General features: G+C 43.9%; 1 protein-coding gene and 1 long non-coding RNA gene across 8 annotated transcripts in view; one reads left to right on the top strand and one right to left on the bottom strand.

The window, feature by feature from the left end:
* Positions 1-12,692, bottom strand: part of LOC110503127 (trinucleotide repeat-containing gene 6B protein) — a 61,262-nt gene that overhangs the window by 18,493 nt on the left and 30,077 nt on the right. For 2 of the 7 annotated variants that reach the window (XM_036960614.2, XM_036960622.2), the window contains 6 exons: positions 9,810-10,006; positions 9,564-9,638; positions 5,049-5,261; positions 4,627-4,734; positions 1,770-1,898; positions 1,201-1,353 (listed from right to left, as the gene is read on the bottom strand). In XM_036960614.2, the coding sequence (XP_036816509.2) occupies positions 1,201-1,353; positions 1,770-1,898; positions 4,627-4,734; positions 5,049-5,261; positions 9,564-9,638; positions 9,810-10,006 (875 nt within the window). The remainder of the gene's footprint in view (positions 1-1,200; positions 1,354-1,769; positions 1,899-4,626; positions 4,735-5,048; positions 5,262-9,563; positions 9,639-9,809; positions 10,007-12,692) is intronic. The other 5 variants (XM_036960616.2, XM_036960617.2, XM_090217435.1 and 2 more) reach the window with 5 other exon arrangements.
* LOC149972588 (uncharacterized) overlaps positions 1-12,692 on the top strand; it is a 439,554-nt gene that overhangs the window by 425,326 nt on the left and 1,536 nt on the right. The window lies entirely within an intron of this gene.

Here is a 12,692-nt window from a genome sequence, read left to right as displayed (position 1 = left end):
TGGGGGAGAGGGAGAGACCACTGTAAACACCTGCCCCAAGAGGAAGGCAGTCTCAACACAGTGCAGTGTTTCTGCTGCGGCGCTGCTCCACGGCAAACTCATTGGTGCCACACCCCCAAAAATATGGAACATGAACAAATATTTCTGGCGAAGTGCACATTTAAGACACTAGAAGAGTCCACATTTACTTTTTCTCTGCAAAAAAACAAGCAATGAGCAGAAATCTGACAACCTCATAGTATAATAGTTCATCTGTTTACCTACAGCTTCTTGTCGTGTTCTATGGGAGAGAAATATTCCCTGAGGCGCATTCAAGTTACGAGTGGCATATGGGAGGGAAACATGCATTCTGACTACCTCAAAATAATTTTGGGGAGTGACTTTAATTGTGCTGACAGGTGAAATGTTTTGTTGAGCAAGAGTAGTGGTAACCAGGGAAAGTTTTAGGGGGAGAAAATGGTGACATGAAGTGGTCTCTGCGAGAAGTACAGGCATGTTACCCCAAGTTTCCTTAACAGGAAGGCACACATATTTACTGTGTTTAACCAAGTTTTTTGGGACATACAATACATCAATAGGATGCGAACTAGATAAAAGATTACATTTGGTATCTAGCTAATGATTAGCCCAATAGGCAACCCCATGCTTCAGCCTATTTATAGCCAGCCACTATGCTGAATAAATTGGGCTGCAGGTAATATGCTTATTGCTAATGGCATACCTGATAATATGGACCATGGTCCAATATGTTAAAATAATTTTAACAAATAATTGTACCAATATGTTATTGGGCGCGGAATTTTTTTTAAATGGTATCAGCATCATTTTATTTTTCATTCATTTTGGAGTAGAATATTATTTTAAAAAGTCCCCACAACTAAGCTTCTCAGTCCAACATAAAATGTATTTGGGGAGGGACCCCCAAAACAATCCCCCCACTGCTATTTCTCTCTCCAGAGGAAACATTGAGTGGCTAGAAGAAGAAGGGGTAATAGAGCTGTAAGGTCTCTAATTTGTAAAACAAATTGGTACGTTTACTGACTTGTCATAGGCCTATATAGGTATATAAAAACCTTGACGTGTCAGCCAACAAGGCTTTAATTAGAATAAATCTAAGGTTTGTTTTGGTGTTCCTCAAGGCTATGTTCTCTGGCCACTACGGTTTTCATTCTAGAGTTGTATAGGAGTACAGCTACTCACCAGCTGGAACTGAATATGGGGGGGGTAGATGCCGCTCAGCATTGCGATGTGCTGGGGGGACAGCTGAGGGGGGAACACACCCCCTCCTACACCCGCCACCCCACTCACGCCGGCACTGGGAGGTGCCACCTGCTTCAGCATGGAACCTGGCACCTGGAACATCGGTGTTACCATGGGAACGTGGAACATAAACAAAGCACCTTCTGTCTAGCACATTACCTCTAATAAACAGAAAATCAGTGGTGCACTACTCATCGATTTGGTGAGATTTTCTTCCTCCATCGAGTGAGTTCACCTAATCACTCACATTAGGTAATGATCCAGAGCAGGCTGGCAAAATAAAATCACATCCTTGGAAACAACATGTTGCACATAAAGTTCTGACTAAAAAGCCAACGGACCAAAAAATCTATTGTTCCTGAGCAGAGGTTGGGGCATATAGTAGACTGATTTGCACAAGGGATATTGATCAGCAAGTATTGTGAAAAAAGCTGTGAAAAGATTAACATTAAAACAGCTGATTACTTTTACAGTCTGATCAAATACAACAACAAAAACAACAATGGTACCTGAGGCGACAGGTACTGATGGGGCACTTGCGCTCGTATCCCAGCGGACGTGTTGATGGGTGGCACACCGGGCTGGTGTCTGGACTGGGGCATCCCACCACCGCAGCCGCCAAACATGTTATGACCACCCTGACAGGGGAACAGAGAGGGATACAAACATGGCTGACTCTTAGATATTAAGACAGAGGAGATGAAGTAGGAAATTACAAATGAAGAGAATGGTACAACAATAAACATGTCTCCATCCAAACTTTTTATGAGAGTAAAGTACATGTCGGATATTTTTTTTTTTTTACGGCAGGCAGGACTAATGAAAACAGAACATTTGTCGGTAAACATTCCAAATGACAACAAAATACACCAGACAAGCTGGGATCGTTTTGTGTAGGTAAAATACATTTAGCGAGAAATGGCTGTGAAAATACATTTTTATTATAATAACTATCATATCGAAGTAAACTTGGAGTCACCTCATGATATGTTGTGTGGTCCTCCCACTACGACTCAGGAAAGCATGCAATTTGTTAGGCTACAGATTAAATAAAATGATGAACTTCACAGGATGGTGACAGTGGAAGGCGATGAGCTTGATGTTACTTTCCAATAAATATCGAGGGACTTATTCTGGTGACATGATGATCGATGCTTGGCTGCTGTTTGACAAACTCGCTCTTATCCATAATAATCTCAGACAGTGCCTTTGGAAAGTATTCAGACCCATTGACCCCACATAATGACATATCAAAAACAGTTTTAAAAAAAATATTTGCTAATATATTATAAATAAAAACTTGACATAGTCCATTTACATATGTATTCAGATCCTTTGCTATGAGACTCGAAATTGAACTCCGGTGCATCCTTTTTCCATTGATTATCCTGAAGATGTTTCAAAAACATGGGGAGTCCACCGGTGGTAAATTCAATTGATTGGACATGATTTGGAAAGGCACACACCAGTCTATATAAGGTCCTATGGTTGACACTGCATGTCAGAGCAAAAACCAAGCCATTAGGTTGAAGGAATGGTCCGTAGAGCTTCGAGACAGGAATGTGTCGAGGCACAGATCTGGGGAAGGGTACCAAAAAATATCTGCAGCATTGAAGGTCCCCAAGAACACGGTTGCCTCCATCTTTCTTAAAATGGAAGAAGTTTGGAACCACCGAGACTCTTCCTAGAGCTGGCCGCCCAACCAAACTGAGCAATCGGGGGAGAAGGGCATTGGTCAGGGAGGTGACCGAGAACCCGATGATCACTGACAGAGCTCTAGAGATCCTCTGTGGAGATGGGAAAACCTTCCAGAAGGACAACCATCTCCGCAGCACTCCATCAATCAGGCCTTTATTGGTAGAGTGGCCAGACGGAAGTCACTCCTCAGTAAAAAAAAAGCACATGGCAGCCCGCCTGGAGTTTGCCAAAAGGCACCTAACTCTCAGACCATGAGAAACAAGATTCTCTCATCTGAAAAACCAAGATTGAACTCTTTGGCCTGAATGCCAAGATCACGTCTGGAGGAAACTTGGCACCATCCCTTCGGTGAAGTATGGTGGTGGCAGCATCATGCTGTGGGGATGTTTTTCAGCGACAGGGACTGGGAGACTAGTCAGAATCGAGGGAAAGATGAACGGAGAGATCCTTGTTGAAAACCTGTTCCAGAGTGCTTAGGACCTCTGATTGGGGAGAAGGTTCACAGCCAAGACAACGCAGGTATGGATAGCTTCAGGAAAAGTCTCAATGTCCTTGGGGCAGAGCCCGGACTTGAACCACCATACTTCATCTCTGGAGAGACGTGAAAATAGTTGTGCAGCAACTGCAGAGAAGAATGGGAGAAACTCCCAAATGTTTTGTTTATTTAACTAGGCAAGTCAGTTAAGAACAAATTCTTATTTACTCAGGGGCAGAACGACAGATTTGTACCTTGTCAGCTCGGGGATTCGATCTTGCAACCTTTCGGTTACTGGCCCAACGCTCTAACCACTAGGCTACCTGCCGCCCCTAAATACAGGTGTGCCAAGCTGGTAGTGTCATACCCAAGAAGGCAGCTGTGAGGCAGCTGTAATCGCTGCCTCAACAAAGTACTGATTAAAAGGGTCTGAATACTTTTCGCAATTACATTGTTTTTAAAAATATATATAAATTAGCAAAAATGTAAAAATAATAAAAGTTTTTGCTTTGTCATTTTGGGGTATTGTGTGTAGATTGATGAGGATTAAAAAATAAATCAATTTTAGAATAAGGCTATAACGTAACAAAATGTGGGAAAAGTCAAGGGGTCTGAGTACTTTCCTAAGGCACTGTAGGTACCATTATATGAGCTGTGAGCTGTTGGCTAGAGCGCACATGCCAAAACCAAAGTAGGCACATTCACTAAACAAACCATATTTGTTTTGACAAAACCCAGAATTGAAAATGCGATGGAAACCCATTTAACACAACTTGTACTTTATTCAGTACATGGGAATTTAACCGCAAAAGTTATTTTATGTGCATTGTCATCACGCACAGTCTTTAATCCACAACAAGTCAGTTTGATGGAAACGTTTCTGGTGGGAAAATGTGTTTTGTTTTTATACAGATTTGAGAATATTTGCATGAAAACCTGTCACCAATCGGTTGGAAACCTAGCTATTGACACAAAATTACATTAGGATACTTTGTACTTGATGTTTAAAAGGAATAATCTGCAATTGGTACATCCATTTTATTTTTTATTAATGATATGTACTCAGATTTTTTGACAAATACAATTTATGAGGGATGTACAGTACTCAAGAGTTGGCTAAAGCAGAACCTGTTTCGGGGACCAGGTTAGCAGTGAAGCAATGAGCTGATGGAGACAGAGGGACACAGCCTTACTTGTCTAGGGGGGATAGTGTGGCTGTAGAGGGGGGAGGGTTTGTAGACAGTGGGTGGAGAGTACTCCTCCCCAAGGAACCCATCCTGATTGGTGAACGGCAAGGGCTGCTGATCGCAGTGACAGCCAATCGAAGTAGTTGCCCAATTTGGGGGAAGAAGTAGGCAAGACAGGAAGAAGGATACCAAATGATGGGGCAGGAAGAAGGATACCAAAAGAAGATGGGAAAGAAAGAAATACAGAGAAGAAAATGTTAACGGGACAAGAGGGACTTGGAGAAGTCAGAGGTTTGCGGCCCTTTATAGTGCACCACTTTTGGCCAAGGCTTATAGGGCATCGGATCAAAACTAATGTACTATACAGGGAATACGGGTGAAATTTGGGACGTATCCAGAGAGGTTTGTGATGTGTCTGAGGTACCAACCTTGTCATAACAAGGCCCAGGGTCGCCAGGCCCAATCTCTTTGGAACCAGGTGAACGGTAGACCATGCCTCCTCCTCCCACTCCTCTCTGCCCTCCTTTACGCATCTCTCCATTGTAGTCATTCAGGCCCATCCCTCGCTTCTCTCCCTCCATTTTCTTATCCTGAGAAGGACCAGGGGCCAGGTCCAGAGGTCGCCCGCTAGGATCATCACCCTACAAACACAGCACATATCTTCACTACCACCATCAACCCCAACATCGCTATCACGTGGCATCAGGGGGCGTAAACTTAACACCTGCCAAATGAGGGTGAATTGAGGTATTGGAGAGTAAAAATTTATATTTCACAAGCCATGTAGGCGGGTGGTCGATTTGCAGGGCTCTAGAGTGCGAGCATTACATTCACATTTGCGAATAGAAATAGGAGTAAAAAGTAAAGGATGAGCACACGTGTACGATCTTGTCTCATCGCTGCAACGTTGGGGCTCTGGTGGCGAAGGTCGGGTCATGCGTCCTATGAAACATGACCCGCCAAACCGCACCTCTTAACACCCGCCCTCTTAACCTGAAAGCCAGCCGCACCAATGTGTTGGAAGAAACACTGTTCAACTGATGAGTCTTCGCTAGAGCGCGATGAACCAAGTAAAGCCCCCCCGGCCAAACCCTCCCCTAACCTGGACAACGCTGGGCCAATTGTGCGCCGCCCTATGGCACTCCAAATCACGGCCGGTTGCGATACAGCCGGGTTGGGATCGAACCTGGGCCTGTAGTGGCGCGTCTACTTAGACCAGAGGCCCTACAGTAGCTTGTTTTAAGAGTATTTCTGCAGTTATGTTGCATAGCTGCTAATCGCAAAAAGAAAAAATAATATATAAACCACCTCGCACAGCAACACTGCCTGGCTAGGGAGATTTGTGCAGAGTGCTGATATATTCATTTTTGGAGGCACTGCGCACAGGCATAAACGCTGGTCTAATTTACTCAAATCTACAAAGTGAGACTTTGTCCTCGTGTTTCTTGGCCATTTAGATTGCTTTGATCACAAGGTCGGTTGTTTTTCAATGTTAGTTTGAGTCTGCTGCTTCAACTGATAGCGGAGAGATGCTGTCTACTACTAGTCAGATCCAAAATCTCACACAGACACACTTGAGACTCCAGTGACACCATTACCAAGGTAACCTCTCGCCCTTTAACTCATCTGATATTTTGATTGAGAGACTCACGTCACAAACATTGTAATGAAATTGAGCAATGTATCACATTACTTCTTACTAATACATTTTCTATAAATATTAGGCATAGTCAGTTTGTTTTCTCCATAATTTTTTTTAAAAAACTCAGCAAAAAAAGAAACGTCCTCACTGTCAACTGTGTTCATTTTCAAACTTAACATGTGTAAATATTTGTATGAACATAAGATTCAACAACTGAGACAAACTGAGGGGTGTCAAAATCAAAGTAGCAGTCAGTATCTGGTGTGGCCACCAGCTGCATTAAGTACTGCAGTGCATCTCCTCCTCATGGTCTGCACCAGATTTACCAGTTCTTGCTGTGAGATGTTACCCCACTCTTTCACCAAGGCACCTGCAAGTTCCCAGACTTTTCCCAGACTAGCCCTCACCCTCTGATCCAACAGGTTCCAGACGTGCTCAATGGGATTGAGATCCAGGATCTTCGCTGGCCATGGCAGAACACTGATATTCCTGTCTTGCAGGAAATTACACACAGAACAAGTAGGTGGTGAGGGTAGGTAACATCTCCACCCCGCTGATCCTCAACACTGGGGCCCCACATGGGTGCATTCTGAGCCCTCTCCTGTACTCCATGTTCCCCCACGACTGCGTGGCAATGCACGCCTCCAACTCAATCATCAAGTTTGCAGACGACACTACAGTGGTAGGCTTGATTACCAACAACAACGAGACGGCATACAGGGAGGTGGTGAGGGCCCACGGAGTATGGTGTCAGGAAAATAACCTCACACTCAACAAAACAAAGGAAATTATCGTGGACTTCAGGATACAGCAGAGGGAGCACCCCCCTATCCACATCGACGGGACAGTAGTGGAGAGGGTAGTAAGTTTGACGTTCCTCGGCGTACACATCACGGACAAACTGAATTGGTCCACCCACACAGACAGAGTGGTGAAGAAGGCGCAGTAGCGCTTCTTCAACCTCAGGAGGCTGAAGAAATTCGGCTGGTCACCAAAAGCACTCAAACTTTTACAGATGCACAATCGAGAGCATCCTGTTGGGCTGCATCACCGCCTGGTATGGCAACTGCTCCCCCCACCACCGGGGGCAAACTACCTGCCCTCCAGGACACCTTCACCATCCGATGCCACAGGAAGGCCATAAAGATCATCAAGGACAACAACCACCCGAGCCACTGCCTGTTCACCCCGCTATCATACAGAAGGCGAAGTCAGTACAGGTGCATCAAAGCAGGGACCGAGAGACTGAAAAACAGCTTCTATCGCGAGGCCATCAGACTGTTAAAAAAACAGCCACCACTAACATTGAGTGGCTGCTGCCAACATACTGACTCAACTCCAGCCACTTTAATAATTAAAAATTGATGAAAAATGTATCATTTGCCACTTTAAACAATTCCACTTATATATGTTTACATACCCTACATTACTCATCTCATATGTATATACAGTACTCAATACCATCTACTGCATCTTGCCTATGCCGTTCTGTGCCATCACTCATTCATATATTTTTATGTACATATTCTTCATTCCTTTACACTTGTGTATGTATAAGGTAGTTGTTGTGAAATTGTTAGGTTAGATTACTCATTGGTTATTACTGCATTGTCAGAACTAGAAGCAAAAGCATTTCGCTACACTCGCATTAACATCTGCTAACCATGTGTATGTGACAAATAAAGTTTGGTATGGCTGGTGGCATTGTCATGCTGGAGGGTCATGTCAGGATGAGCCTGCAGGAAGGGTACCACATGAGGAGGATGCCTTCCCTGTAACACACAGCGTTGAAATTGCCTGCAATGACAACAAGCTCAGTCCGATGCTGCTGTGACACACCGCCCCAGACGACAGACCCCCCCATATTGATCCCGCTCCAGAGTACAGGCCTCGGTGTAACGCTCATTCCTTCAACAATAAATGTGAATCCAACCATCACCCCTGGTGAGACAAAACCACAACTCGTCAGTGAAGAGCACTTTAGCCAGTCCCGTCTGGTCCAGCGACGGTGGGTTCGTGCCCATAGGCGATGTTGCTGGCGAGGACCTGCCTTACAACAGGTCTACAAGCACACAGTCCAGCCACTCTCATCCTATTGCGGACAGTCTGAGCACTGATGGAGAGATTATGCGTTCCTGGTGTAACTCGGGCAGTTGTTGCCGTCCTGTCCCTGTCCCGCAAGTGTGATGTTAGGATGTACCGATCTGTGCAGGTGTTGTTACAAGTGGTCTGCCACTGCAAGGATGATCAGCTGTCTGTCCCGTGTCCCCGTAGCGCTATCTTAGGCATCTCACAGTACGCAATGTATTGCCCCAGCCACATCTGCAGTCCTCATGCCTCCTTGCTGCATGCCTAAGGCACGTTCACACAGATGAGCAGGGGCCCTGGGCATCTTTCTTTTGGTGTTTTCAGAGTCAGTAGAAAGGCCTCTTTAGTGTCCTAAGTTTTCATAACTGTGTCCTTAATTGCCTACCGTCTGTAAGCTGTTAGTGTCCTTTAGGGATAGGGGGCAGCATTTTCACTTTGGATGAATTGCGTGCCCATAGTGAACTGCCTCCTACTCTGTTCCAGATGCTAATATATGCATATTATTATTACTATTGGATAGAAAGTTTATAAAACTGTTTGAATTATGTCTGTGAGTATAACAGAACGCATAGGGCAGGCAAACTTCCAAACAGGAAGTGGAAATTCTGGGGCTGGTTGATTTTCAACTCATCGCCTATTCACATCCAAATAAGATATGGATCTGTTCGCACTTCCTACGCCTTCCACTAGATGTCAATAGTCAGTAGAACGTGGAATGAAGTCTATTGTGATGTGAGACCTGATGGCAGCTATTTGAGTCACTGGTCTGGCAGAACGCCAGTTCCTGGTTAAGCGCAGTATTCATTAGATCGCCTTGCGTTCCATTACTCTGTAGACAAAAAGGAATTCTCTGGTTGGAACGTTATTGGATATATATGATAATAACATCCTGAAGATTGATTCTCTACTTAGTTTGGGGGGTTAATTGAACAAGCATTGGAAACAGTGTTTAAACCCTTTATAATGAAGATCTCTGAAGTTATTTGGATTTTTAAGAACTATCTTTGAAAGACAGGATCGTGTCTTTTTGCTGAGTATATTTCGCCATCTACCTGCAGGGTTTATGGACCAAAAAGTAAATTTTAGGCCCTGCTTGGCATGACATCGTCATTGTAATAGCTACAACAAAACATCTCCCACTATGTCCAGTATCTCAAAACACAACCTATGCCTGCCCATGGACCCTAAACCTTGTATTTGCTCTGAAACTTACCAGGAGCCCCATGTTGGAGAACTGTTTATTCATGGGGTTCATCCAGGAGTCTCCTCCTCCACTCTTCAGTGGAGCCTGAGACAAAAACATACAGATAACATTTATGGCAGTAGTTTGTTCTGGCACAAACATTGTCAAACAAATAGTACTCTTCAAACCAAAAGACCTCAAAAATCCAACTCCTATGAAGTATTTGAATGAGGCAACAACCAAACAAACCCCCCCCCATTGTGAATCCTTTTCTACCTTGTTGGGCTTCTTGCCCCCGTGACCTTGGCCCCAGCCCCCACTGTTGTAGGAAGAGCTGCTACCCTGGGACCCAGCGCTGCTCCACACCCCTCCACCTCCCTCCTCCTCTTCCTCCCAGCTGGAGTGACGAGAGGCCGCCACAGAGCCCTGGTCGCCCTCACCCCAGCTTCCTTCTTGCATAGACTTTGAACCTGCTAGGGATATAACAATGAGTAGCATTATTACACCATAAGAACATAATGCCATATTAACAAAATGCTGTGTTATGATGACAATGCAAATCTTTGACTGTCTGGATATTTTGGGAGACAAAACCATGTCACTCTGCAAGGGTGACTCGTCACACAGCTACGCTTATGATATACAGAGCACTTGGAAAGTATTCAGACCTTCCCTCTTTCCACATTTTGTTACAGTCTTAATCAAACTTTGTCACGAGCCGAATACAATAAGTGTAGACCTTATAGTGAAATGCTTACTTACAAGCTCTTAACTCTTCTTGAACTGCACTGCCGGTTAAGAAAATTTACAAAATAAAATCAAGTTTAAAGAACTATAAAAAGTAAACAAAAACATACAGGGGATACAGAGTCAGTGTGCGGGGGTGCAGGTTAGGTAATTTGTAAATGTATGTAGGGAAGAAGTGACTACGCATAGATAATAACAGTGAGTAGCAGCAGTGTACAAAACAAATGGAAGGGGGAGGGGTCAATAATAGTCCAGTGGCCATTTGATTAATTGTTCAGCAGTCTTATGGCTTGGGGGTAGAAGATGTTAAGGAGCCTTTTGGTCCTAGACTTGGCCTTCCGGTACCGCTTGTTGTGCAATAGCAGAAAAAACAGCCTATGACTTGGGTGATTGAATTATGGGCTTTCCTCTGACACGCCTATTATTTAGGTCCTGGATGGCAGGAAGCTTGGCCCCAGTGATGTACTGGCCCATACACACTACCCTCTGTAGCGCTTCACATTCCAGGCAGTGATGCAACCGGTCAGGATGCTCTCGATGGTGCAGCTGTAGAATCATTTGAGGATCTGGGGACCCATGCCAAATCGTTTCAGTCTCCTGAAGGGGAAAAGGTGTTGTCGTGCCCTCTTCACGACTGTCTTGGTGTGTTTGGACTAGAGGTTGATTAATTATGGCAGATTTTAAGTTCTCATAACAGGTAATCGGCCTTTTTGGATTCCGATTATGGCTGATTACATGGCAATCCACGAGGAGACTGCGTGGCAGGCTGAACACCGGTTACGTGAGTGCAGTGTCAAAATGACCTTGGGGCTGCAAGGAGACAAGTTGCTAGCTAGCATTACACTCATATTATACACACAAAAAATCTTCACATAATCACAAGTTAACCTAGTAATATCAACCATGTGTAGTTAACTAGCTTGTTCTGCGTTGCTTCAAATTCGCCAAAAAGGTTATTTAACAAAAGCACATTTGCAAAAATAGTACAATCGTTGCAATAATGTACACAAGTACATATTTTTAAACCTGCATATGTAGTTAAAATAAATTCATGTTAGCAGGCAATATTAACTAGGGAAATTGTGTCACTTCTCTTGCGTTCAGTGCAAGCAGAAACAGGGTATATGCAACTGTTTGGGCCGCATGGCTCGTTGCGAACTGTTGAAAGGCCATTTATTCCTAACAAAGACCGTAAGTAACTTGCCAGAATTTTACATAATTATGACATAACATTTAAGGTTGGGCAATGTAACAGTAATATTTAGACTTAGGGTTGCCACCCGTTCGATGGAACGTTTCCGTATTTCACTGAAAAACGTTTGAAATGATAGTTTCCGGATTTGACCATATTGTGTTAATTATAATATAATTAAGTCTATGGTTTGATATTTGATAGAGCAGTCTGAGCGGGGGTAGGCAGCAGCAGGCTCGTAAGCGTTCATTCAAACAGCAGCTCTTAGCAATGCTTGATGCACAACTCTGTTTATGAATTCAAGCCTATCAACTCCCGAGATTAGGCTGGCAATACTAAAGTGCCCATAAGAACATCCAATAGTCAAAGGTATATGAAATACAAATGGTATAGAGAGAAAGTCCTATAATTCCTATAATAACTACAACCTAAAACTTCTTAAGTGGGAATATTGAAGACATGTTAAAAGGAACCACCAGCTTTCATATGTTCTCATGTTCTGAGCAAGGAACTTAAACGTTAGCTTTTTTACATGGCACATCTTGCCCTTGACTTTTCTCCAACACTGTTTTTGAATTATTTAAACCAAATTGAACATGTTTCATTATTTATTTTAGACTAAATTTATTTTATGTACTATATTAAGTAAAAAAAAATTAAAAACGTGTTGATTGTTCATTCAGTATTGTTGTCATATACACACACACACACACATTAGATAAAATAATAAAATTTGCCAATTAAATTGGTATCGGCATTTTTTTGGTCCTCCAATAATCCGTATCGGCGTTGAAAAATCATAATCGGTCGACCTCTAGTTTGGACCATGATAGAGCATTGGTGACGTGGACACGAAGGAACTTGGAACACTAGACCCGCTCCACTACAGCCCCATTGATGTTAATGAGGCCTGTTAGGCCCGCCTTTGCCTGTAGTCCACGATCAGCTCCTTCGTCTTGCTCACATTGAGGGAGATGTTGTCCTGGCCCCACACCACCAGTTCTCTGACCTCCTCCCTACAGGCTGTCTCACCGTTGTCGGTGATCAGGCCTACCACTGTTCTGTCATCAGCAAACTTGGTGTTGGAGTCGTGTTTGGCCATGCAGTCGTGGGTGAACAGGGAGTAGAGGAGCAGACTAAGTACACACCCCTGAGGGGCCCCAGTGTTGAGGATCAGAGTGGCATCACTGTGGATCTGTTGGGGCGGTATGCGAATTGGA

Source organism: Oncorhynchus mykiss, chromosome 23 (genome assembly GCF_057628025.1).
Source record: "Oncorhynchus mykiss isolate SJ-2025 chromosome 23, ASM5762802v1, whole genome shotgun sequence".
Classification (NCBI taxonomy): Eukaryota; Metazoa; Chordata; class Actinopteri; order Salmoniformes; family Salmonidae; genus Oncorhynchus; species Oncorhynchus mykiss.
The sequence above is the reverse complement of the archived record's forward strand: the minus strand, read 5'-3'. Positions and strand labels throughout refer to the sequence as shown.